The sequence below is a fragment of the Notothenia rossii genome, assembly GCF_949606895.1.
Source record: "Notothenia rossii genome assembly, chromosome: 6".
Taxonomy (NCBI): Eukaryota; Metazoa; Chordata; class Actinopteri; order Perciformes; family Nototheniidae; genus Notothenia; species Notothenia rossii.
In genome coordinates, this window is record NC_136909.1 from 1,838,141 (window position 1) to 1,863,375 (window position 25,235).

Consider the following 25,235-nt stretch of genomic DNA (forward strand, 5'->3'; position numbering starts at 1 on the left):
CGTGCTCTAGTTCCTTTATAGCCCAACATTAGCCTCCTTTAGCTTAGCAGTGGTGACAGGAAGTCATGTGAACGTGCTGTAGTTCCTTTATAGCCCAACATTAGCCTCCTTTAGCTTAGCGGTGGTGACGTGAAGTCATGTGAACGTGCTGTAGTTCCTTTATAGCCCAACATTAGCCTCCTTTAGCTTAGCAGTGGTGACAGGAAGTCATGTGAACGTGCTCTAGTTCCTTTATAGCCCAACATTAGCCTCCTTTAGCTTAGCAGTGGTGACAGGAAGTCATGTGAACGTGCTGTAGTTCCTTTATAGCCCAACATTAGCCTCCTTTAGCTTAGCAGTGGTGACAGGAAGTCATGTGAACGTGCTCTAGTTCCTTTATAGCCCAACATTAGCCTCCTTTAGCTTAGCAGTGGTGACAGGAAGTCATGTGACCGTGCTGTAGTTCCTTTATAGCCCAACATTAGCCTCCTTTAGGTTAGCGGTGGTGACGTGAAGTCATGTGACCGTGCTGTAGTTCCTTTATAGCCCAACATTAGCCTCCTTTAGGTTAGCGGTGGTGACGTGAAGTAGGGCTGGGCGATATATCGATATTTAAGATATATCGATATATTTAAAAATAAGATATGGAATTAGACCATATCGCATATATCGATATAGTTCAAATTTGCGCTGTAATACTTGCTTCAGGCAAGCCGTTCCGTTGATAGGAACTCTCTGCACTGCTTCCCGCGCCCCAGCTCCGCCCCTCCCCTTTCATGCACAGAGGGGGAGGGGGAGGGACACTCCGGCACTCTTTAACAAACATGGAGAAGGCAACAACGTCTGCAGAGCGTACGGAGGATAGCCCCTTGGTTGGTAAAAGAAAAAGCAGTGGCTCAATCATTTGGAGATGGTTCGGATACAAATTGTCAGACGAGCAACAAAACCAAGCTATATGTAGGGAGTGCCATAAGCACATTGCAGCCAGTGGTGGAAGCACTACGAATCTTTTTTATCACTTAAAAACGTGGCACAAAGTGCAATATGAAGAGTGTGTGAAACTGCGCGCTGCAGAAGCCACAGGCACAAGCCGTCCCCAACCCGATAAAGCTCCAGCCCCAAAACAAAGCTCACTGCAAGCTTCATTGTCCCGCTGTGTGCCGTATGAGAGGAAAAGCGACAAGTGGCGTTCAATAACAAAGGCGGTGTCCTTTCACATTGCCAAAGACATGGTCCCTGTTGCAACAGTGGAACAGGTCGGGTTCAAAGAGCTAATTAAAAAGCTGGACCCGCGATACGAGCTTCCCAGTCGCAACTATTTTGCACGAGAAGCACTGCCGCAAATGTATAATGAAGTCAGACAGAACGTTGAAGGCCGGCTCGCTAACGTCACCCATTTTGCGCTGACCAGCGATATGTGGTCAAGCAGGACGTGTGAGCCTTATATGAGCGTGACAGTTCACTTCATGCAAGACTGGGAGATGAAAAGAGCTTGTCTCCAAACAAGTTATTTTCCCGACGATCACACCGGTGAGAATATAGCTGAGGCCCTGCAGGACTCAATCGCAAGCTGGAAACTTCAAGAAAAGCATCTGGTTGCTATAACAACCGACAACGGGAGCAACATCGTGAAAGCAGTTCAGCTGAACAAGTGGCTGAGGATGCAGTGCTTCGGTCACAGACTACACTTGGCTATCGGTGAGTGCAATGGAGTATATTTTCCCTTAAACAAAAAAATATTGAAATGTTAGTTTTTCCTCATTTTCCTTTGTGTGTCTGTCTGCAACTTTGTGTTTTATGCTGCTGTCTTGGTCAATGGCCAGGTCTCCGTTAAAAAAAATCATTCAGGCTAGGTTAAATAAATTAATAATAACTTAAAGTGCTAAAAGTAAGATCACTTACAATAGGCCTACAGGTAGATTTCAGAACCATATTTATTAGATTATTGGATAAGAATGAGGGATGCATTAATGTGTTTACCACTTTAATGTTACAGCTGGTAAAGGTGAGGTAATATGACTTTAAAATGCTGGTTAGCCTGTTGATATCATCAAGGTAATATTTAGCTATTATGATTTCTCTGGCCTGAAAGAGCACACTGCAAAGTGACTAAACGTAGGCCTAAACATTGTGGAGTTTTAGTGGAGTAGAAATATGAAGCAGCATTAAAATATAGCATAAATAACAACAACAAGAACAAAACATGAGTAAATGCACATGCAGTATAATCTAATTTATAAATTATACAAAAATAATAATACATACAAATCACTTACAGGATTAAAATTCAGAAAGTAACTGATTATAGGCTAATATTTGATATTTATGCCCATTTGATTAATAGTTCTTTATGATTTTGACAGGACATGGCTTGAATGACAAGCGCGTCACCCGGGCCATTTCTCTGTGCAAGAGAATTGTAAGCTGTTTTTCGTACAGCTGGAAGAAAAGGAGACAGCTTGCTGAAGTCCAGATTCAGCTGGGTCTGCCAAGTCACCAACTCATAACCGAGTCTGCCACACGCTGGGGATCAAAGCAGCAGATGATCCAGAGAGTCCTGGAGCAGGAGGGCGCACTGGCAAAAGTCCTGTCTGGTGACAACAAGACCAGGCATCTTATCCTTACCTGGCAGGACTTAGAGGTCCTAGAAGCAGTCCAAAAGGTCCTGAAACCTCTCCAGCACTTTACCGATGCTTTATCAGGTGAGGAATACGTCACTCTATCCTATGTGAAACCTGTGCTGCACCTTTTTAAAGAAAGTCTCCTGGCATGTGAAGAGGGTGACAGTGAGCTTTGCAAATCAATCAAGACCAGCATTGTTGAGTACCTCAACAGCAAGTATTCTGACCCAGCCACTACTGACCTATTGGAGATGGCTTCATTTGTGGATCCACGGTTCAGGGCCACCTACATCCCGAGTGAAAAAGTCGATGCATTGAAGCACAGAGCTGTCTTGGAGGTGGAGACACTACTGGCTGATCAGAGCAGCGGTCACCTGACGCCTGACCTACATGTGCCCACTGTGCCTGAGCCTGCAGATGGAGAAGCAGCAGGTGCACCAAAAGCTAAGAGGACACTGGCAAGCTTCTTCAAGCAGCGCACAGCCACCACCACTGCACCAACCAAGAGGGGCGCTATTGAAAATGAACTGTCAAGTTACTTGCAGTCAGCAAGTGTGGAGAGTGACACTGATCCACTCAAGTGGTGGAAGGAACATGCAGTTGTCTTTCCAGCTCTGAGCCACCTGGCTAAAAAGTATCTCTTGGTACCAGCTACCAGTTCACCCTCCGAAAGGGTTTTTAGCTGCAGTGGGAATATTGTGACCTCCCACAGAGCATCTCTGAAGCCGGATGCCGTGGACAGGCTAGTGTTTCTTGCACAAAACCTTTAGGCCTAAATGAAGGAGGACACGCTTGTCTTCTAATGTCTACCTCAAGACAGCACTACTGTTATCGAAGTCAAAAAAATAACATGTTTACTGAGTTTACAGTCTTTTTCTTGTGCAACTGGTTGAGAGAGTTCAGATAAGCTATTAAGTAAAAAAAAAAACAGGTAATCTCAAGCTGATGTTTAAACAAGTTTTTCTTAAACCGAGCACTTTATTTTGTTATCTCTTTATATATAAATGCTGCCCTCAGAAAAAGATTTACCTATTTTATTTTATAGGCTAATTTTATTTAAGATATTTTATTTATTTAAAAGTGCACCTTACGGAGCTTTGTTATACAGTGTTTATGTTTACATTTTATAGTGAGTTTTCAATAAAACTACTCGTATTTGGCTTTGACTTTGACTGAGCATTTCATTTCACAGCTCTCACTTTGCGGAAAAAATATCGGGATATATATCGTATATCGATATTCAACCTAAATATATCGGGATATGACTTTTGGTCCATATCGCCCAGCCCTAACGTGAAGTCATGTGACCGTGCTGTAGTTCCTTTATAGCCAAACATTAGCCTCCTTTAGCTTAGTGGTGGTGACGTGAAGTCATGTGACCGTGCTGTAGTTCCTTTATAGCCCAACATTAGCCTCCTTTAGCTTAGTGGTGGTGACGTGAAGTCATGTGACCGTGCTGTAGTTCCTTCATAGCCCAACATTAGCCTCCTTTAGCTTAGCGGTGGTGACGTGAAGTAATGTGACCGTGCTGTAGTTCCTTTATAGCCCAACATTAGCCACCTTTAGCTTAGCGGTGGTGACGTGAAGTCATGTGACCGTGCTGTAGTTCCTTCATAGCCCAACATTAGCCTCCTTTAGCTTAGCGGTGGTGACGTGAAGTAATGTGACCGTGCTGTAGTTCCTTTATAGCCCAACATTAGCCTCCTTTAGCTTAGCGGTGGTGACGTGAAGTCATGTGACCGTGCTGTAGTTCCTTTATAGCCCAACATTAGCCTCCTTTAGCTTAGCGGTGGTGACGTGAAGTCATGTGACCGTGCTGTAGTTCCTTTATAGCCCAACATTAGCCACCTTTAGCTTAGCGGTGGTGACGTGAAGTCATGTGACCGTGCTGTAGTTCCTTTATAGCCCAACATTAGCCACCTTTAGCTTAGCGGTGGTGACGTGAAGTCATGTGACCGTGCTGTAGTTCCTTTATAGCCCAACATTAGCCACCTTTAGCTTAGCGGTGGTGACGTGAAGTCATGTGACCGTGCTGTAGTTCCTTTATAGCCCAACATTAGCCGCATTTAGCTTAGCAGTGGTGAGGTGAAGTCATGTGACCGTTCTGTAGTTCCTTTATCCGTGCTCACTTGGAAAAGCAACGGTTCTGCTTTAGAGTTTACATTTAATGCTTTAAAGGGAATAAGATGATGTTTCAGTGTCCTTTCTTTGTTGAGTTTCATCACCAGCAGCAGCTGTTGCAAAGTGTTGCATCAGGATGTTTTCTTTTATGGTGTTCTTTGGTGTAAATTGACATCATCAAATGATGAAATGAGTGCAGCGGAAAACACAAGGACAGAAATTAATTGGTTCTTCATTTCATTATTTTAAATCTGACACTAGTTTAAACTGTTGTTCCTGTGGTGGATTTACTCCAGGTGGAACTCAAGTCTGATTTAAGACTTGGTTATATTTCACATCATTCATCCACATCTGTGAAGTAACTAAAGGTATTACATACAGACATGGAGTAGAAGTACACCATTTACCTCTGAACTGTAGTGGAGTTGAAGTACACAGTAGCATGAAATGGAAATACTCACGTAAAGTAAAAGTACCTCTAAATTGTACTTCAGTTAATGTACTTAGTTACTTTACACTTCTGTAAAAATGCTACAGAGTGCCTTGTGTGTCTGTATTAAGACATTACAGTCCTCTATAGTGAGACAGAGTTGAGTTTACTTCAGGAAGTAGAAACCAGAAAGTTGAAATATGACAAGCAGCCATCCCACTGGCAGATTTGATAACGGGGTAATTTGCAGTAATAGTCACACATCCGTCCTCTACAGGCGTGCACTTAGACATTTCAAGCCAGAATTGAAATTTCTGATTATAAAAAAAATCTCTTTCCGCCCAAATGAATCCAGTCCAAGAAGTCTCGGCGGACGGCGATGTGTTTCTGACACGTCATGAATAAAAGGGCTGCAGAAATAGAAAGCTCAGCGCTCGTTTCCCCCCCAGTGCTCCAGTAATAGGCCAGTGGAAATAAATGTAATCACTGCACTTTGTTCCCCTCAGTGATATCATTTCTTCTTATTACTTTTCACCTCCTCCGCCTCTCAGGCCACCGTCAGAATCTAATTTGATAGTATTTACATTTGCTCCGATCCACAGACGCGTTAAAAAGCAATTACTACTTCAAGTTGCAGTCTGCCACATAAGAGAACAAGTACACATCCTTTACTCGAGTAGTGTTTAAAAATACTCTGGTGAAAGTAGAAGTACTGACTAAACTTCTTTACTCAAGTCAAAGTAAAGAACTTTGAAATGTACTTCAGTAAAAAGTACCCATAACTAGCAGCTGTTTTAAAGAGTACCTGACCTCCCTTTATATTAATAGAACAATAATGTCATTGTTAGCTAATGAATGTTTCCATGGTGACCAACGGCAACATGACAACGTTTCCATTGGTCCCTCTTCTTTAGAGAAGACCAGGAAATGATGGATACACGGATCGTGTTCAAATCAATAGGCACGCAATGACTCTAAATAATAATGATCACGCCACCAAACACACATTCAGACTAAAGGAACCAGCCTGTTTGGGAAATGAGAGAAGTAGAAAGTACAGCTATTTGAGTTCAACATGTAAGAAGTAGAAAGTACAGGTATTTGAGTTCAACATGTAAGAAGTAGAAAGTACAGGTATTTGAGTTCAACATGTAAGAAGTAGAAAGTACAGGTATTTGAGTTCAACATGTGAGAAGTAGAAAGTACAGGTATTTGAGTTCAACATGTAAGAAGTAGAAAGTACAGGTATTTGAGTTCAACATGTAAGAAGTAGAAAGTACAGGTATTTGAGTTCAACATGTAAGAAGTAGAAAGTACAGGTATTTGGGTTCATCATGTAAGAAGTAGAAAGTACAGGTATTTGAGTTCAACATGTGAGAAGTAGAAAGTACAGGTATTTGAGTTCAACATGTAAGAAGTAGAAAGTACAGGTATTTGAGTTCAACATGTAAGAAGTAGAAAGTACAGGTATTTGTGTTCAACATGTAAGAAGTAGAAAGTACAGGTATTTGTGTTCAACATGTAAGAAGTAGAAAGTACAGGTATTTGAGTTCAACATGTAAGAAGTAGAAAGTACAGGTATTTGAGTACAACATGTAAGAAGTAGAAAGTACAGGTATTTGGGTTCAACATGTAAGAAGTAGAAAGTACAGGTATTTGTGTTCAACATGTAAGAAGTAGAAAGTACAGGTATTTGGGTTCAACATGTAAGAAGTAGAAAGTACAGGTATTTGAGTTCAACATGTAAGAAGTAGAAAGTACAGGTATTTGAGTTCAACATGTAAGAAGTAGAAAGTACAGGTATTTGAGTTCAACATGTAAGAAGTAGAAAGTACAGGTATTTGGGTTCAAAGTGTAAGAAGTAGAAAGTACAGGTATTTGGGTTCAACATGTAAGAAGTAGAAAGTACAGGTATTTGTGTTCAACATGTAAGAAGTAGAAAGTACAGGTATTTGGGTTCAAAGTGTAAGAAGTAGAAAGTACAGGTATTTGAGTTCAACATGTAAGAAGTAGAAAGTACAGGTATTTGGGTTCAAAGTGTAAGAAGTAGAAAGTACAGGTATTTGAGTTCAACATGTAAGAAGTAGAAAGTACAGGTATTTGGGTTCAAAGTGTAAGAAGTAGAAAGTACAGGTATTTGAGTTCAACATGTAAGAAGTAGAAAGTACAGGTATTTGGGTTCAAAGTGTAAGAAGTAGAAAGTACAGGTATTTGAGTTCAACATGTGAGAAGTAGAAAGTACAGGTATTTGAGTTCAACATGTAAGAAGTAGAAAGTACAGGTATTTGGGTTCAACATGTGAGAAGTAGAAAGTACAGGTATTTGTGTTCAACATGTAAGAAGTAGAAAGTACAGGTATTTGGGTTCAACATGTAAGAAGTAGAAAGTACAGGTATTTGGGTTCAACATGTAAGAAGTAGAAAGTACAGGTATTTGGGTTCAACATGTAAGAAGTAGAAAGTACAGGTATTTGAGTTCAACATGTAAGAAGTAGAAAGTACAGGTATTTGAGTTCAACATGTAAGAAGTAGAAAGTACAGGTATTTGGGTTCAAAATGTAAGAAGTCAAAGTAAAAAGTAGTCAGAAAAATAAGTAGTGGAGTAAAGTACTGATACCAGAAAAATGTACTCAAGTACAGTAACACAGTATTTGTACTCCACTACTTCCCACCTCTAGCCACACAGGAAGTCTTCGCCATGTAACCCCTCCGACCGGCTGACATTTAGCGCTCCGTCTCCTCCGTTAAGCACAGATCAACATTTCTTTCCCTTTCAGCAGCTGACGACAGATTGTGACAAACATGGCCTTTAGGAGAGTCTCCTGACCGGGCCATCCTAACAACGGGACATTTATCAGAGTTTAACACCAACAGAGGGAAACATCGTTTATCAAATTAGTTCAGGCATCATGAAATACATTTCGGAGACACGCAGGAAACAGTGATGAACAGATCTGAAGCATAGGAACTGAAGGAAAGGAGCATTTTTTATTTTACTCATCAAGTTCAGATTACAAATCACAGAGTACACGTCTCTTTTGGTTCTCATGGAATGTTTCTAAGGTCTGTACATTTGAAATAAAGAACCCTGAGGGTGAGTAAGGATTTTTTTAATTGAGCTTGGAAACTATCATTCTTTTTTAATGGAGATATGCATTCACAATCATCGCTTTTGAGTTGCATCATGGGTAATGTAGGAGCCAGTGTTTCTGGATATTGACACGTCTGAAGTCTTAGTTCTGTCATGAAATTGTATTTGTGGATTAAAGAGTCCTCTCCTGCTGATGTTCAGGTGTATATCAGTATGTAGTGTCTCTACTTTAAAGAGTCCTCTCCTGCTGATGTTCAGGTGTATATCGGTATGTAGTGTCTCTACTTTAAAGAGTCCTCTCCTGCTGATGTTCAGGTGTATATCAGTATGTAGTGTCTCTACTTTAAAGAGTCCTCTCCTGCTGATGTTCAGGTGTATATCAGTATGTAGTGTCTCTACTTTAAAGAGTCCTCTCCTGCTGATGTTCAGGTGTATATCAGTATGTAGTTTCTCTACTTTAAAGAGTCCTCTCCTGCTGATGTTCAGGTGTATATCAGTATGTAGTGTCTCTACTTTAAAGAGTCCTCTCCTGCTGATGTTCAGGTGTATATCAGTATGTAGTGTCTCTACTTTAAAGAGTCCTCTCCTGCTGATGTTCAGGTGTATATCAGTATGTAGTGTCTCTACTTTAAAGAGTCCTCTCCTGCTGATGTTCAGGTGTATATCAGTATGTAGTGTCTCTACTTTAAAGAGTCCTCTCCTGCTGATGTTCAGGTGTATATCAGTATGTAGTGTCTCTACTTTAAAGAGTCCTCTCCTGCTGATGTTCAGGTGTATATCAGTATGTAGTGTCTCTACTTTAAAGAGTCCTCTCCTGCTGATGTTCAGGTGTATATCAGTGTGTAGTGTCTCTACTTTAAAGAGTCCTCTCCTGCTGATGTTCAGGTGTATATCAGTATGTAGTGTCTCTACTTTAAAGAGTCCTCTCCTGCTGATGTTCAGGTGTATATCAGTGTGTAGTGTCTCTACTTTAAAGAGTCCTCTCCTGCTGATGTTCAGATGTATATCAGTATGTAGTGTCTCTACTTTAAAGAGTCCTCTCCTGCTGATGTTCAGGTGTATATCAGTATGTAGTGTCTCTACTTTAAAGAGTCCTCTCCTGCTGATGTTCAAGAAGCATATAGAACAAACAATGGATGTATTTTCTGAACATGTATCCATGCTGAAAGTAGATGTAGATGTTAGGAGTGAGATAGAGATTATTATCTATGCATCTGATGAAGCCTTGCGTGAAGTCTGTTGATGATCAGAGGCTGTTGTTGGGGCTGCATAAACGTTTTTTTATTTTTGTTTTGTAGACAGACCATGCAGGCCTCAGAGAGTTAAACTTGGGCCTGGGATCATAGTTTTACTGTATTTTGTTATGAAAATCCACAGCGGAGGTTTGTGTCGTACTACATGCGGTGTATTTTGCATATCTCTCAGTAGCCAACAATCTGTGAGTCTGTTGGCTCGGACATAAACTCGTAATAAATGTATTCTGCATTTCATAATAAGAGGTGTTAAACCTGAGAGGATTTTAAATCACATTTGAACTAAATGCTTATATAATCTGTTGTATTTGTATTGTTGATTTAATGTGTGAACGAGGCGATATAGAGAAGGTTAAGCTGTCATTATCAGGCTGTAATTTGTTATACTGTTGGAATGGGTAAACAGACCTATTGTTTTTGGATATTTGTGGAGTCAGGTGGTCCATGGGTGTTTTTTATTGGTTAAGTGGTCCTTGGTATTAAAAAGTTTGAGAAACACTGCGCTCGTGGATTGTCAAAGGGGGAGGAAATTACACAGATGGCTAGTCCGCCCCTGAAAAATGTTTATGCAAACGTTATTATTAATAATAATTAATTTAAAAAAAATTGATTAAAAAAATTGATAATTTTTTATTATTATTATTATTTTTTACATTTTCCATTTTTATTTTGTAATCATCTCGCGACCCCCACTTTGGGAACCCCTGTTCTAGAGTACCTGGATCCGAGGGAAAATCTGAAAGAACACGCCCATTGGCTACAAATCAATATATGATTGGTTGATCAAACTGTCAATCAAACGCTCTCATTCAGTGTGAGGCCCAGGGCCTTCTATCAAGGATATAGAATACCTGGTTAAAGGATATTCTACCCAGAGACCCAGAACAACATCTGATTGGTCGCATTTTGTTTCTAACACAAAACCACTGAAATGCGTAGTGCATGGACCGAGAAGGAGAAACAAATCAACGTAACACTGTGATATTACAGATCATCAAATGAAATGAAATACCTTGAAGGCCCGGACGGTTCACCACTGGTATTCTGTAATCGTTTTATCTGTATAATCTTTTTTAGTGCATGCTTCTTATTAACATGAAGCTGTCTTTGGCTCTTTTCTGCTGTAGCTAATGCACATTTCCCCTCTGTGGGACGAGTAAAGGGATTCTGATTCTCTATCATCGGGCCACTTGCCACTCGTCCTGCGGGACTCCAGCCAGCGAGACATGTATTAATGGACTGCAGATAATATCCTAATAAAACAGCAGAAGAGCCAAGGCTGAAAGGCTGGGATGTGGAGTGATGCCTCCTAGTGCCTCGTATCCGGGGAAGGACTGCTAGCCCCGTGCTTTCTGAGGGGAACACACATCTCTGCGTTGTGATTGGACAGCTGCTTGGTTCAGAGATGGTCAGTTGAGAGGCTGCATACCTCTCACACGTCAGACACTTCAAACAGTTCGGCCTTTCTTCAGATTCTGTGCTCCGACAGCGATCTCTCGTGCAAAGCATAGTGTTTTTTTACATGTGCAATATGTTTAAATTGCATTACTTAGACTTCATGTTCGCAGGAGTTTCTTTGTGCTAATACTAGGGATGCCAGTGATTATTCGATTATTCTAATATTCGTTACAGTCTCCATAATCGAATATTATTTTTAAAAATAGATTTTATTTATATATTTTTTATTAATATTTATGTATTTTTTTTTAGTTTCAACCAAAATATAGATTAATGCTAATAATAGTAATAGTATTAATAATTGTAAATGGCCATTGGTCACACCACCAGTTGGTTTTACTGTAAACTTGGAGGAAGCCTGCGTGCAGAGCAGACTGCTGCTGCAGCACGCTACACACCGACCCCGCCCCCCCCCCCCCCCTCTCCCTCACACGTGCGACTAAAGACGAACAAAGCGGCAGGTAAAAAGAGTTCCTCGTGGAACTACTACGAACTTGCAAGTCCAGAGGAAGTTAAATGAAACAAACAACGGAATTCCTTTTGTCTGAGGGTTTTTTTTTTCTCTCCCGCGGGGGGGGGGGGGGGGGAGTCGGTCAAATAATCGATTATTATTCGCCATGGCTGCCGAATAATCGATTTTGATCATGGTCAGTTTCTTGCAACCCTAGCTAATACGTGACGGGTGTTTGTGGCGTCCTGACACACGTCTAAATCGAATAATTGACATTTCTGACCCCAAAACATCCGAAATAGGATTCTGAATGGTTCTAACATATATTTGAATAATTTAATTGCAAGTAAACCCAGCTTCTTAGATATCCACTACGTCGTTTAGTTTTTCGGTTCACGTCTCCTAATATAGAGGTGCAGGAATGAGTCCTAAACCCAGAAATGTGTTATTGTCCCCTGGTCTGGAGGTCAATGGCTTTCTGGATGTGTTTTTGGTTGTTAGTCTGAAGTAAGGTCTGTGGTTAACACAAGCTGAAGACATGTTAACGTTTTGTTCTGCGTCAGTAAATACCCCACTGGTGAATTTAGAGTAAATACATTTAGTGAGATCTTTTTCTTCAACAATCCCAAATCACATTGGATCGCTGTTGAGGAAAACCTTCTGATGTCTACTTCCCTCTCACCCTTCAGAAAAAGGTCCTCACTGCACCCATATAGTCTCCCAAATCAAAATGTGGTTCCAACTTCCACAGTGGAGCTACATGAGAGACAGGTGAGGCTCAAACAGAGGGGGTGTTCATACTGGACTAAATCATCTCAATATTTGATATAAATCTTTAAAATCACTTTCCAAAGTCACTGTGATCTTCAGCTTCAGATCAGAGGGTTAGCCCTTTGCTCCAAACGGATCTGCACTCTCCACCGTCACGGTGTTCACGCATTCATTGGTTCTTCATTTCATTCGTTTCATTCGAACAATAACCAAACACCTGCTGCGGAACAGATTTAAAGAAATACTTATACAAACATTTCTGTATAATTGGTGGATCCCCCCCCCCCTAAAAAAAGGTACTCAGATCTTGTACTTGAGTAAAAGTAGAAGTACTCAGATCTTGTACTTGAGTAAAAGTAGAAGTACTCAGATCTTGTACTTGAGTAAAAGTAGAAGTACTCAGGTCTTGTACTTGAGTAAAAGTAGAAGTACTCAGGTTGTGTACTTGAGTAAAAGTAGAAGTACTCAGGTTGTGTACTTGAGTAACAGCAGAAGTACTCAGAGCTTGTACTTGAGTAAAAGTAGAAGTACTCAGATCTTGTACTTGAGTAAAAGTAGAAGTACTCAGGTCTTGTACTTGAGTAAAAGTAGAAGTACTCAGATCTTGTACTTGAATAAAAGTAGAAGTACTCAGATCTTGTACTTGAGTAAAAGTAGAAGTACTCAGGTTGTGTACTTGAGTAAAAGTAGAAGTACTCAGGTTGTGTACTTGAGTAACAGCAGAAGTACTCAGAGCTTGTACTTGAGTAAAAGTAGAAGTACTCAGATCTTGTACTTGAGTAAAAGTAGAAGTACTCAGGTCTTGTACTTGAGTAAAAGTAGAAGTACTCAGATCTTGTACTTGAATAAAAGTAGAAGTACTCAGATCTTGTACTTGAGTGAAAGTAGAAGTACTCAGATTTTGTACTTCAGTAAAAATAGAAGTACTCAGATCTTGTACTTGAGTAAAAGTAGAAGTACTCAGATCTTGTACTTGAATAAAAGTAGAAGTACTCAGATCTTGTACTTGAGTGAAAGTAGAAGTACTCAGATCTAGTACTTGAGTAAAAGTAGTAGTACTCAGATCCTGTACTTGAGTAAAAGTAAAAGTACTCAGACCTTGTACTTGAGTAAAAGTAGAAGTATTCAGACCTTGTACTTGAGTAAAAATAGAAATACTCAGATTTTGTACTTGAGTAACAGCAGAAGTACTCAGAGCTTGTACTTGAGTACAAGTAGAAGTACTCAGATCTTGTACTTGAGTAAAAGTAGAAGTACTCAGGTTGTGTACTTGAGTAACAGCAGAAGTACTCAGAGCTTGTACTTGAGTAACAGTAGAAGTACTCAGATCTTGTACTTGAGTAAAAGTAGAAGTACTCAGGTTGTGTACTTGAGTAACAGTAGAAGTACTCAGGTCATGTACTTGAGTAACAGTAGAAGTACTCAGGTCATGTACTTGAGTAACAGTAGAAGTACTCAGGTCGTGTACTTGAGTAACAGTAGAAGTACTCAGGTCGTGTACTGGACCAAACCATCTTTATAATATGTGATATAAATCCCCTTTACAGACCCTCCCCGGTGCTTCGAGGGTCACTTTGAGCCTCAGCTTCAGATCAGCAGGGGTTTGCTTTTTGCTCCAAAGTGATTCTCTACCACAGTCCACCTTTCCCGTCATCACGATGTTCACCTGCTGCTCTTCGTGTCGTTGTGAAGAGTGGAAAGGCAGCAGGAACACAAAGCCTCTCGTCTCTTTGTCAGACAGGATGAAGCACCTCTCTGAGAGACAGCTACTTAACCACGCATCTACAATTCTACACTTCACTTTGAGTCATCATGGTATGCCACTGCTGTTTTTTTTTTCTTTTCTGTGGAGCTAGAGTGCATGACTCACAATCAAGGGAAAGAGAGGAGGGGTGGCTCTTTATTGTTTTGCCAACAGAATCCCATTTCACAGCATGGAGCCGTGAGGCGGTCGACGAGATGGGCCGACAGCCAAGCCAGGAAGAGCTTTTCATTAATCTAATATTCGCATCAAGTCCATTAATGTGGCGCTGATTCCCTTAACAGGAGACAGAGAGAGGCTGACAGTGAGGGAAGTAGAAACCCTCCTGACTTGAGATTGAAAGGAGTTTATATATTCCCCCCACACATCACCACCGCTAAGCTAAAGGAGGCTAATGTTGGGCTATAAAGGAACTACAGCACGGTCACATGACTTCACGTCACCACCGCTAAGCTAAAGGAGGCTAATGTTGGGCTATAAAGGAACTACAGCTCGGTCACATGACTTCACGTCACCACCGCTAAGCTAAAGGAGGCTAATGTTGGGCCATAAAGGAACTACAGCACGGTCACATGACTTCACGTCACAACCGCTAAGCTAAAGGAGGCTAATGTTGGGCTATAAAGGAACTACAGCACGGTCACATGACTTCACGTCACCACCGCTAAGCTAAAGGAGGCTAATGTTGGGCTATAAAGGAACTACAGCACGGTCACATGACTTCACGTCACCACCGCTAAGCTAAAGGTGGCTAATGTTGGGCTATAAAGGAACTACAGCATGGTCACATGACTTCACGTCACCACCGCTAAGCTAAAGGAGGCTAATGTTGGGCTATAAAGGAACTACAGCACGGTCACATGACTTCACGTCACCACCGCTAAGCTAAAGGAGGCTAATGTTGGGCTATAAAGGAACTACAGCACGGTCACATGACTTCACGTCACCACCGCTAAGCTAAAGGAGGCTAATGTTGGGCTATAAAGGAACTACAGCACGGTCACATGACTTCACGTCACCACCGCTAAGCTAAAGGAGGCTAATGTTGGGCTATAAAGGAACTACAGCACGGTCACATGACTTCACGTCACCACTGCTAAGCTAAAGGAGGCTAATGTTGGGCTATAAAGGAACTACAGCACGGTCACATGACTTCACGTCACCACCGCTAAGCTAAAGGAGGCTAATGTTGGGCTATAAAGGAACTACAGCACGGTCACATGACTTCACGTCACCACCGCTAAGCTAAAGGAGGCTAATGTTGGGCTATAAAGGAACTACAGCACGGTCACATGACTTCACGTCACCACCACTAAGCTAAAGGTGGCTAATGTTGGGCTATAAAGGAACTACAGCACGGTCACGTGACTTCACGTCACCACCGCTAAGCTAAAGGTGGCTAATGTTGGGAGTGATGACGTTTAGTCGTCTCATTGAGACACTTGTTTGCATCGTCCGTTTTTGTATTCACCCTTGGGGTGTGTTGTGACGTATTTCATTTCAAGTTAACCAATAAAAAACACATTCAGATAACCATTGACCTCCAGACACGGGGACAAGAAGGGATAACACGCTGACTCATGTCCAGGCTTTATGACTCGTTCCTGAGTTAGGAGAACTCGATGAGATGTTATTGCAGAAGTTTGCTCTAAGTTGCTTTTTGTTTTTACTGTTTTAATGAGATTTGTTTAAGATGAAAGGAGTGGTTGCCGTCCGGTTGACCCTAATCGCTCGGTTGTGCAGAGGCTGCTCGGGTGTATCTGAATGATGATAGCTGTGTTGTGTTAATGGTGTTTGTGGTGAGTAAAGTTGGCTGTGGCTGCTCTCTGCAGGCTGACGCTGACACCGAGAGAAATGAGGCTCAGATTGTTCCAGCAGTGCAAATTCAGCTCCCACTGCTCTCTGCCAGAGGCGGGAAGTATTGGAGTACAAATACTTTGTTACTGTCCTTAATTACATGTTTCTGGTATCAGTACTTTACCCCACTACTTATTTTTCTGACGACTTTTTACTTTTACTTCTTACATTTTGAACCCAAATACCTGTACTTTCTACTTCTTACATGTTGAACTCAAATACCTGTACTTTCTACTTCTTACATGTTGAACTCAAATACCTGTACTTTCTACTTCTTACATGTTGAACACAAATACCTGTACTTTCTACTTCTCACATGTTGAACTCAAATACCTGTACTTTCTACTTCTTACATGTTGAACTCAAATACCTGTACTTTCTACTTCTTACATGTTGAACTCAAATACCTGTACTTTCTACTTCTTACATGTTGAACACAAATACCTGTACTTTGTACTTCTTACATGTTGAACTCAAATACCTGTACTTTCTACTTCTTACATGTTGAACTCAAATACCTGTACTTTCTACTTCTCTCATTTTCCAAACAGGCTGGTTCCTTTAGTTTGAATGTGTGTTTGGTGGCGTGATCATTATTATTTAGAGTCATTGCGTGCCTATTGATTTGAACACGATCCGTGGATCCATCATTTCCTGGTCTTCTCTAAAGAAGAGGGACCAATGGAAACGTTGTCATGTTGCCGTTGGTCACCATGGAAACATTCATTAGCTAACAATGACATTATTGTTCTATTAATATAAAGGGAGGTCAGGTACTCTTTAAAACAGCTGCTAGTTATGGGTACTTTTTACTGAAGTACATTTCAAAGCCTCTTTACTTTGACTTGAGTAAAGAAGTTTAGTCAGTACTTCTACTTTTAAACACGAGTATCTGTACTTCTACCTGAGTAAAAGATGTGTGTACTAGCTGAGTAAAGGATGTGTGTACTAACTGAGTAAAGTATGTGTGTACTTCTACCTGAGTAAAGGATGTGTGTACTAACTGAGTAAAGGATGTGTGTACTAACTGAGTAAAGGATGTGTTTACTAACTGAGTAAAGGATGTGTGTACTAACTGAGTAAAGGATGCGTGTACTAACTGAGTAAAGTATGTGTGTACTTCTACTTGAGTAAAGGATGTTTGAACTTCCCCCCCCTCAGCTCGCTGCTGACACCCAGAGAAACCATTGAGTAACACCAATGCACTCGGTTTGCCCCGATGGGATTAAAAAGCCCCGGGGTTACATCTATCAGCGTTAGACACATGCTTTCAGCCCTTCAGAGTTAATTCCTAAAGTGTTTGGCCGAGCTGCAGTTATAATGCTTCGGTTAAGCCTCAGTGGGCATCAAAGCAAATTAAAAAACATATTTTTGGTCTCTAAGTAGGCCGAACCCAACGGAACACCCAGATTAGAAAACTCTGAGCCTCGTGCTGATGTTGCTGAGATGAAGAGTCGAGTTGTTCAGGTTGTGGATCAATGGCGGCCTTGATTAAATATAAATAAAGAGCCAATGCTCACTCCTTAATTTAAGCCATATGGACTATATGTCACTTCACTTCCCCAATTAGCAATCATGTTGGATATGCATTAGTTTGCTCAAGGTCAGTTAAGAGTAAAGGAGGTTGCATTGGTTTCCAGAAAGATAACAACATGAAGAAGAAGTTACCGTTAAGGAGTCACGTGATCACTTTATTCAAAATAAGACCGTAAAACATTTTGGGTGAGTTTCCAACAACCGAGACAGTTGCGTCACTCTTTAGTGTCCTCTGGACTCCCAGCTGTGTGCATCACTCTTTAGTGTCCCCTGGTCTCCCAGCTGTGTGTGTCACTCTTTAGTGTCCCCTGGTCTCCCAGCTGTGTGCGTCACTCTTTAGTGTCCCCTGGTCTCCCAGCTGTGTGTGTCACTCTTTAGTGTCCCCTGGTCTCCCAGCTGTGTGCGTCACTCTTTAGTGTCCCCTGGTCTCCCAGCTGTGTGCGTCACTCTTTAGTGTCCCCTGGTCTCCCAGCTGTGTGCGTCACTCTTTAGTGTCCCCTGGTCTCCCAGCTGTGTGCGTCACTCTTTAGTGTCCTCTGGTCTCCCAGCTGTGTGCGTCACTCTTTAGTGTCCCCTAGTCCCAGCTGTGTGCGTCACTCTTTAGTGTCCCTTGGTCTCCCAGCTATGTGCATCACTCTTTAGTGTCCCCTGTTCTCCCAACTGTGTGCGTCACTCTTTAGTGTCCCCTGGTCTCCCAGCTGTGTGCGTCACTCTTTAGTGCTCCCTGTTCTCCCAGCTGTGTGCGTTACTCTTTAGTGTCCTCTGGTCCCAGCTGTGTGCGTCACTCTTTAATGTCCCCTGTTCTCCCAGCTGTGTGCGTCAGTCTTTAGTGTCCCCTGGTCTCCCAGCTGTGTGCGTCACTCTTTAGTGTCCCCTGGTCTCCCAGCTGTGTGCATCACTCTTTAGTGTCCTCTGGTCTCCCAGCTGTGTGCGTTACTCTTTAGTGTCCTCTGGTCCCAGCTGTGTGCGTCACTCTTTAATGTCCCCTGTTCTCCCAGCTGTGTGCGTCGCTCTTTAATGTCCCCTGTTCTCCCAGCTGTGTGCGTCACTCTTTAGTGTCCCCTGGTCCCAGCTGTGTGTCACTCTTTAGTGTCCCCTGTTCTCCCAGCTGTGTGCGTCGCTCTTTAATGTCCCCTGTTCTCCCAGCTGTGTGCGTCACTCTTTAGTGTCCCCTGGTCTCCCAGCTGTGTGCGTCACTCTTTAGTGTCCCCTGGTCTCCCAGCTGTGTGCATCACTCTTTAGTGTCCCCTGGTCCCAGCTGTGTGCATCACTCTTTAGTGTCCCCTGGTCTCCCAGCTATGTGCGTCACTCTTTAGTGTCCCCTGGTCTCCCAGCTATTTGCGTCATTCTTTAAGCCCCTGTCACACTGTCCCGAAATTGACACCCGATGGACACACGATTAAGGAAATGTTCAAATTCGGCTCTGACCGTAACAACATCGGGCCATTGGTGAGGGCATCTGAAGCCATCGTATGACCGCCGGTGGAGTTTCTCAGGCTCCGGCAGCAACTTCGGGAGTGGTGGCAAAATCTTTGGCATGCCAAAGACGGCTCAAGATGCCCTCACCAATGTCCCGGTGTTGCTACGATCAGAGCCGAATTTGAACATTTCCTTTATCGTGTGTCCATCTGGTTGTTTTATTGCACAACACAATCATGGAAACGTATTATGTAAATAACCCAATTTGTGTTCTGTGAAACTAAAAAGGACATAATATATTATTTTGAAGGCGAGGAAGTTGTTGTTGCTATGGAAACAACATGATGGAGAAAACTTAATATCTTCTACATATAAAGACGGAGAAAGTAAAGAACAAAGTCTGAAAATATCAGTCCAGTATCAAAGTACTTTAACATAATCGTTTGTGTTACTTTCGTTGCAGTTGTATTTCTTGAATGTGATGTAAATGTTGCCTTCGTGTGGTTCAGGGCCATCTTCATGCAAAATTCACAATTCCATATTCGTGTGTCCATCGGGTGTCAATTTCGGGACAGTGTGACAGGGGCTTAAGTATCCCCTGGTCTCCCAGCTGTGTTCATCATTCTTTAGTGTCCCCTGGTCTCCCAGCTGTGTTCGTCATTCTTTAGTGTCCCCTGGTCTCCCAGCTGTGTTCATCATTCTTTAGTGTCCCCTGGTCTCCCAGCTGTGTTCGTCATTCTTTAGTGTCCCCTGGTCTCCCAGCTGTGTGCGTCACTCTTTAGTGTCCCCTGGTCTCCCAGCTATGTGTGTCACTCTTTAGTGTCCCCTGGTCTCCCAGCTATGTGCGTCACTCTTTAGTGTCCCCTGGTCTCCCAGATATGTGCGTCATTCTTTAGTGTCCCCTGGTCTCCAGCTGTGTGCGTCACTCTTTAGTGTCCCCTGGTCTCCCAGATATGTGCGTCATTCTTTAGTGTCCCCTGGTCTCCCAGCTGTGTGCTTCACTCTTTAGTGTCCCCTGGTCTCCCAGATATGTGCGTCATTCTTTAGTGTCCCCTGGTCTCCCAGCTGTGTGCGTCATTCTTTAGTGTCCCCTGGTCTCCCAGCTGTGTGCGTCATTCTTTAGTGTCCCCTGGTCTCCCAGCTGTGTGCGTCACTCTTTAATGTCCCCTGGCCTCCCAGCTGTGTGCGTCACTCTTTAGTGTCCCCTGGTCTCCCAGCTATGTGAGTCACTCTTTAGTGTCCCCTGGTCTCCCAGCTATGTGCGTCATTCTTTAGTGTCCCCTGGTCTCTCAGCTGTGTGCGTCACTCTTTTGTGTCCCCTGGTCTCCCAGCTGTGTGCGTCACTCTGTAGTGTCCCCTGGTCTGCCAGCTGTGTGCGTCACTCTTTAGTTTCCCCTGGTCTCCCAGCTGTGTGCGTCACTCTTTAGTGTCCCCTGGTCTCCGTTGTGTTTTGAGCTTCTTCAGCATTTGGTTTCTGCAGCTTTTAGTAAACGCTGCACATGTCTCCTCAAGGTGCTGAATGTTCTCTAAATGCTGCATGTCTCCTCAAGGTGCTGAATGTTCTCTAAACGCTGCAGGTGTTGTCAAGTTGCTGAAGATGTTTCTTCATGGGGAACCTTTGTGTTTTTATATATTTTTTTTTATAGTTTTAGACCACCATAAGTATTGATCATGTTTTAACAAACCAATTACCACTGCTACCTATGTACTGATAAGTGCTAGTTCATCTCAGGCGCGCCGGATTCATTTTAGAAGTGGGGGGGCCAAAAAAAGTGCGTGTGTGTATGGCCCAATCCCAAACCACGCCTTACATCCTACCCCTACACACTCCCCCTCCGTGACGGAGTGAACTCCGTGGAGTGACACATGAGGCCCCCTCCTGTCAGATGGAGGGAGTAAATACAGCGGCAAGCTTTGGGACGGCCTCCCCTCTCTCCGGCAGAAACAGGAAATGCCGTAATAGGTAGGCCTAACAACGGTTTCAAATCAGCATCTCTTTGACAAAAAATGTAAATGAATAACTCAAATAAAACTCCAAACATCTTTAATTGTATTTTGTAAAGCTCTTTTAGTTTTAAACCTGATGTTTATAAGCTTCTTAGTTTTTGCAACGGTCTGTAAATATACACAACTTTATAATAAAATGCACACATTTACCTTTTTCTAGACTAAACACACAGGTACGATCCTAATTTAAAAACATATGAGGTTATCATGAGCTCGTTAACATCGCAATTTATCACTATCGTTAGTGGATTTGCAAAGAATTAACCACTCTCTGTTTTTGTACCATTCTGCGTTGAAGTACCTTCTCTTTGCCCAAATCATCTACTAGCGGTCTCCTTTTTCTGACAGTTAGCTGTACAGCTTTACCCGCCTCAATGTCCCGACAGCAAACCTCCATGCAGTCGGAACCAGCCTGTTTCGGTTCAACAACGGCAGCGGCGGTTTTGACAGTTTCTGCGGCCGCAGAGCTGCTGCTGGGTTCATCTGGCTGCGCTGTTTGAAAAAGGTCCAGGCTCCGGAGATGTGGATGTCAGGGATGTGACCTTCCAGTTGTTACATTTAAGTTTAGATTTACTGTATTTAGTTTTCTTCTGCGTCGGTTCTTCTGACATGTTGTAAATGGTTGTAATTTACATGGATACATTTGAATGATGTGACAATGTCCTATTTGATTGGGTTAAAATGTACATATTCTTCCTGTTATGTCTGCCTGCTTTATTTTACCTAATGCAAAGTGACCTGCTCCATCGAAATCAGTCGCATTGACCCGAAGACACATTTTGATTCCTAGCTTTCTAATGAGATCAGGATTGTTTTAGGCTACTCCAAATATTAAGCAAACTATGTCACATAATGACTATTATAGAGTCCTCATTTTGAGAAAAAGGCCTTTAAAGTGTTCTCTTCTCTGGAATCCATCGATCTGATTGATTATTAGCAAATGATCAAAATACTACGGAGGGAAGATATTTTCGTTTGGATTACTGCACTCACGGGAAACACCGGCTGTTGTTCCTGTTGTGACGTTAAGTTACAACAAAAATACTTATAGTTTACATGATTACACAAATGATTTGTTTGCGACTTATAGTTTATTTTTGAAATGTATTTTATTTTGCTTGACTCAATTTATTTTTTCTTTTAAACTCATAGTTTTGCTTTATTCTGAGAAAGTGTTGCTTTATCTTTATGATACAAAACTAATCCCATACTGAATTTGCCGAAACAAGTTTAATATTCTGAAAGCCAAGACTTTGTTTATTTGAAATCAGATAAAAACAAACTGTAACGGACCCTGCCGTGTTATCTATGATCACTATATGCCTTACATTCATAATTTCAGCGGGAGGGAGGGGGAGCGGCGCTGAGGACAGCAGAGTGGCGAGTGAGAGCTGTCTTCTTCCCTTTACAAGCTTCAAACATGCCTGTAGCTGGTGAGACTGAATATAACAATCAAAAATAACAAAATGTACACAGCTAGATCAGATCGCGTTTTAGATGCGACTTTAGAGTAGAGGGGAATTATTGAAAAGGGATTTGTACAGTTTTCCACCGGCACTCTGCTGCTGCGAAAATGTGGGGCAGGGCTGAAAAGTGGGGGGGCAATGTCCCCCTGGCCCCCCACTTCTGGCGCCCTTGGTTCATCTAGATGCATTTAGTGCTCAGTTGATGCCTGTTACTTATGCTTTGCCAACTTAAAAGCGCAGATGCACTTACCGTGAGTCATATTAAATATAATAGACGTATGGGATATTTTAAACCTCGTTGCTCTCTGATTCTATCGTCTACTTTGCAAGTCTCTCTATGAATCCAATTTTCCTTCATATCCTTTCCATACCTACTTGCCAGTATGGATGTGAAATGGGTCTTAAAGGGGAGCTATCATGCAAAATGCACTTTGTGATGTCTATTATACATAAATATGTGTCCTGTGTGTGTCGGGAACTCACGCAGCGTCAGAAAATAAAACCCTCTCTCTTTTCCTTCCGTACCCAAATCTTTTAAAAACGGGGGAACAACGAGCGGATACAGATTCCATCTGCTGTGACGTAATAGCGTTGGCGTCCCACAGAAAGTTGCTGTCAGAAACAATGCCTGACGTGTTTTGGACGTCTTTGTTTACATTAGCAAGCCTCGCTAACACTCAGAGCTAACCTGTACTGGAGAGCACATGTGTTTGAAAAGCAGGAAATAAAAAAGGAACTCAGCTTGTGATAAAAAGCATTTGAGCTCCATACTGTTTCAGAGGTAATCCTTGATGTGGTTTAAACAGGATGGCGTTTTACCACAGCAGAATTTAACTTTATATCCGGTAGAATTCTGATCAGGCATTAGCTGCCGCCTCCTCTTCTTTCTTTTTTGTCAAGCTAAGGACCCAAGATCCGCGTTTCGAGCAGTATGAGGCATGGCTACAATGGGTGATCTGTTTGGTATTTGAAAACAAACTTGCACAGACATGTTTTGTATCGGGATGGCCCTACAATATATGTTTCAAATATAGCATGATAGGTCCACTTTAAATTGCGTTCATTACAGATTCAAAACAGTTCTTAGAAATCTAACATTTCCCTTGTTCAGTCATGCAGAACATCTAGAAGGAAATAATTGATGAAAGGGTCCAATATCAGTTAGTCTTTAAATATGGTTTTCAAACTCAGTTGTTCACCTTCCAGAGATATTCATTAAGAAACTCTAATGGAGAGGACTGCATGGAGTTACAGAAGCTAGCCATACGTCTCGTTCATATTGAACAAAAACGTCCCCTCTATATACTTCTAAGATATTCCTCCTCCTCCACTCTGAAACCAGAAGCCAACGTTGAGTTAAATGTCATGGTCCTAGACTCATTTCCATTTCCAGATTCTGTATTTGATTAAAACCTGTGTCTCTGAGACGGCTTGCACTAACACAAAGAGATATTCATAATTGTGGAGCAGCAGAAATATGTGGATACTCTTCAGCTCCAATCTGTTAGAACAAAAACTGTGATTCTAGCATTAATTAGGTTAATTATAACAAAGCGTGTGGAAATGGATAAACATAAAGCTAACAGGGGATGTTATCCTGTGGGAAGACAACTTATCCAGTTCTTAAGACGCCATACGGAGCTTAATAGCAGAGATAAACTCTATATGAGCAAATACTCCACTGCATTGCAACGCCTAGTTAATGGCTCCTTCTCTGCACATTGGCTTATGCATTTTGCCTAAATGCTTCCTTGGCTTTTATCACTAATCCAGGAACAGTTACTCCTAATTAACTATCAGCAGCCGCAACTGTTCCTGGCTCTGCTTTAAAGAATCGGAGAAAATCAATTAGGGGATAGGGATCTGTGTGCCTCAAAAGCACAAAGGCTCGGGTCCAGTCCCTGAGGCCGGGGCTGGCGATGCTAACACAGCTTCTTTGTACACAAGTTGGGTCGATTCCCTGTGCCTGCGAGTGTGGAAATGAACATTATCTCCTCAGAAATGATGGCTAAATGCTTGCTCTTCTTGGATCTGAGCTCAAGTTCTAGAAAAGGTGGCCAAGTGAAGCAATTAGGCTCCAAAGTGCCGAAGGAGTGGCGTTACGACGTTTCAGGGCTCCTTTTCCCTTCTTCTTAAATTGGATGTGAAAACGCAACTCCATGGCTCTTTAGAAACTGACAGGAAGAGACAGGTGCAAAGGATATCTGCTTTAACCACATTACAGGCAGCGCTGTTAGACTCATCATTTTAATGGTTGAAAGCACACACCGTGTCTGGGTTTAGAAGCAGGAGAGAGTGATTCTAGGTGGCTCCCACTCTCTATACGTCTCACTTTTCAATTTGTTTCTTCTCATAGGCCTTCGTTAATAGCTAGATGTATTACCGGTTCTCTGAATGTGCTGCTGGGAAATTTGTTTTCATATGCAGTGTGGAATAAACCGGTCTCATAGCGCCGTTGACCTTCTCTTTTATGGCTGCACATATCTGTCTTTTCATCCAGGTCTACTTCTTTATATCGGCTTCAGTCTTTCAAATATGAAAAGGTATTAACAAACTCAGTCTATGGGAGCGAATGAGCTCAGTGTCTCAGAACAAGGGCAGCGCCAACAAACTTACTGTTTAGAAATAAACAACATAACCATGGATTCATCTAGAGGTTTATCAGGGTGTTCAATAAGATGCTGGAGGAGTAGCACACTATAGCTAGACAGTTCTTCATCAAGTAACATAATCTGTTAGCACGTTAGCATGTTAGCACGTGAAGGCTAACCGACAACCGTATCTTCACTTAATTTGGTCTGTTAAACGTATCTTAGAAATTTAGATTACAGATGTCATCATAAAATCACAGAATCCGTTAGCACGTTAGCATGTAGCGCATTACTCAGCCTGTTTATAACCTGTAGTCTACTGACAACCTTTTCTTACCTTGATCTGTTAATGTGATCTCAGCAGTTTAGATAAAATACATATACATACAACATACAACATATTACCTCAGACTGTATGGTTAT

General features: G+C 42.1%; 2 protein-coding genes across 2 annotated transcripts in view; both read left to right on the forward strand.

Moving 5' to 3' along the window:
- Positions 1-25,235, forward strand: part of LOC307043332 (netrin receptor UNC5D-like) — a 254,270-nt gene that overhangs the window by 24,651 nt on the left and 204,384 nt on the right.
- On the forward strand, positions 1,209-3,610 carry LOC307044965 (E3 SUMO-protein ligase ZBED1-like; the record flags this gene model as incomplete). Its single annotated transcript, XM_079690425.1, has 2 exons — positions 1,209-1,677; positions 2,343-3,610. 2 exons carry the CDS (start codon positions 1,209-1,211, stop codon positions 3,368-3,370), a joined length of 1,497 nt encoding a protein of 498 aa, XP_079546551.1. The 3' UTR covers positions 3,371-3,610.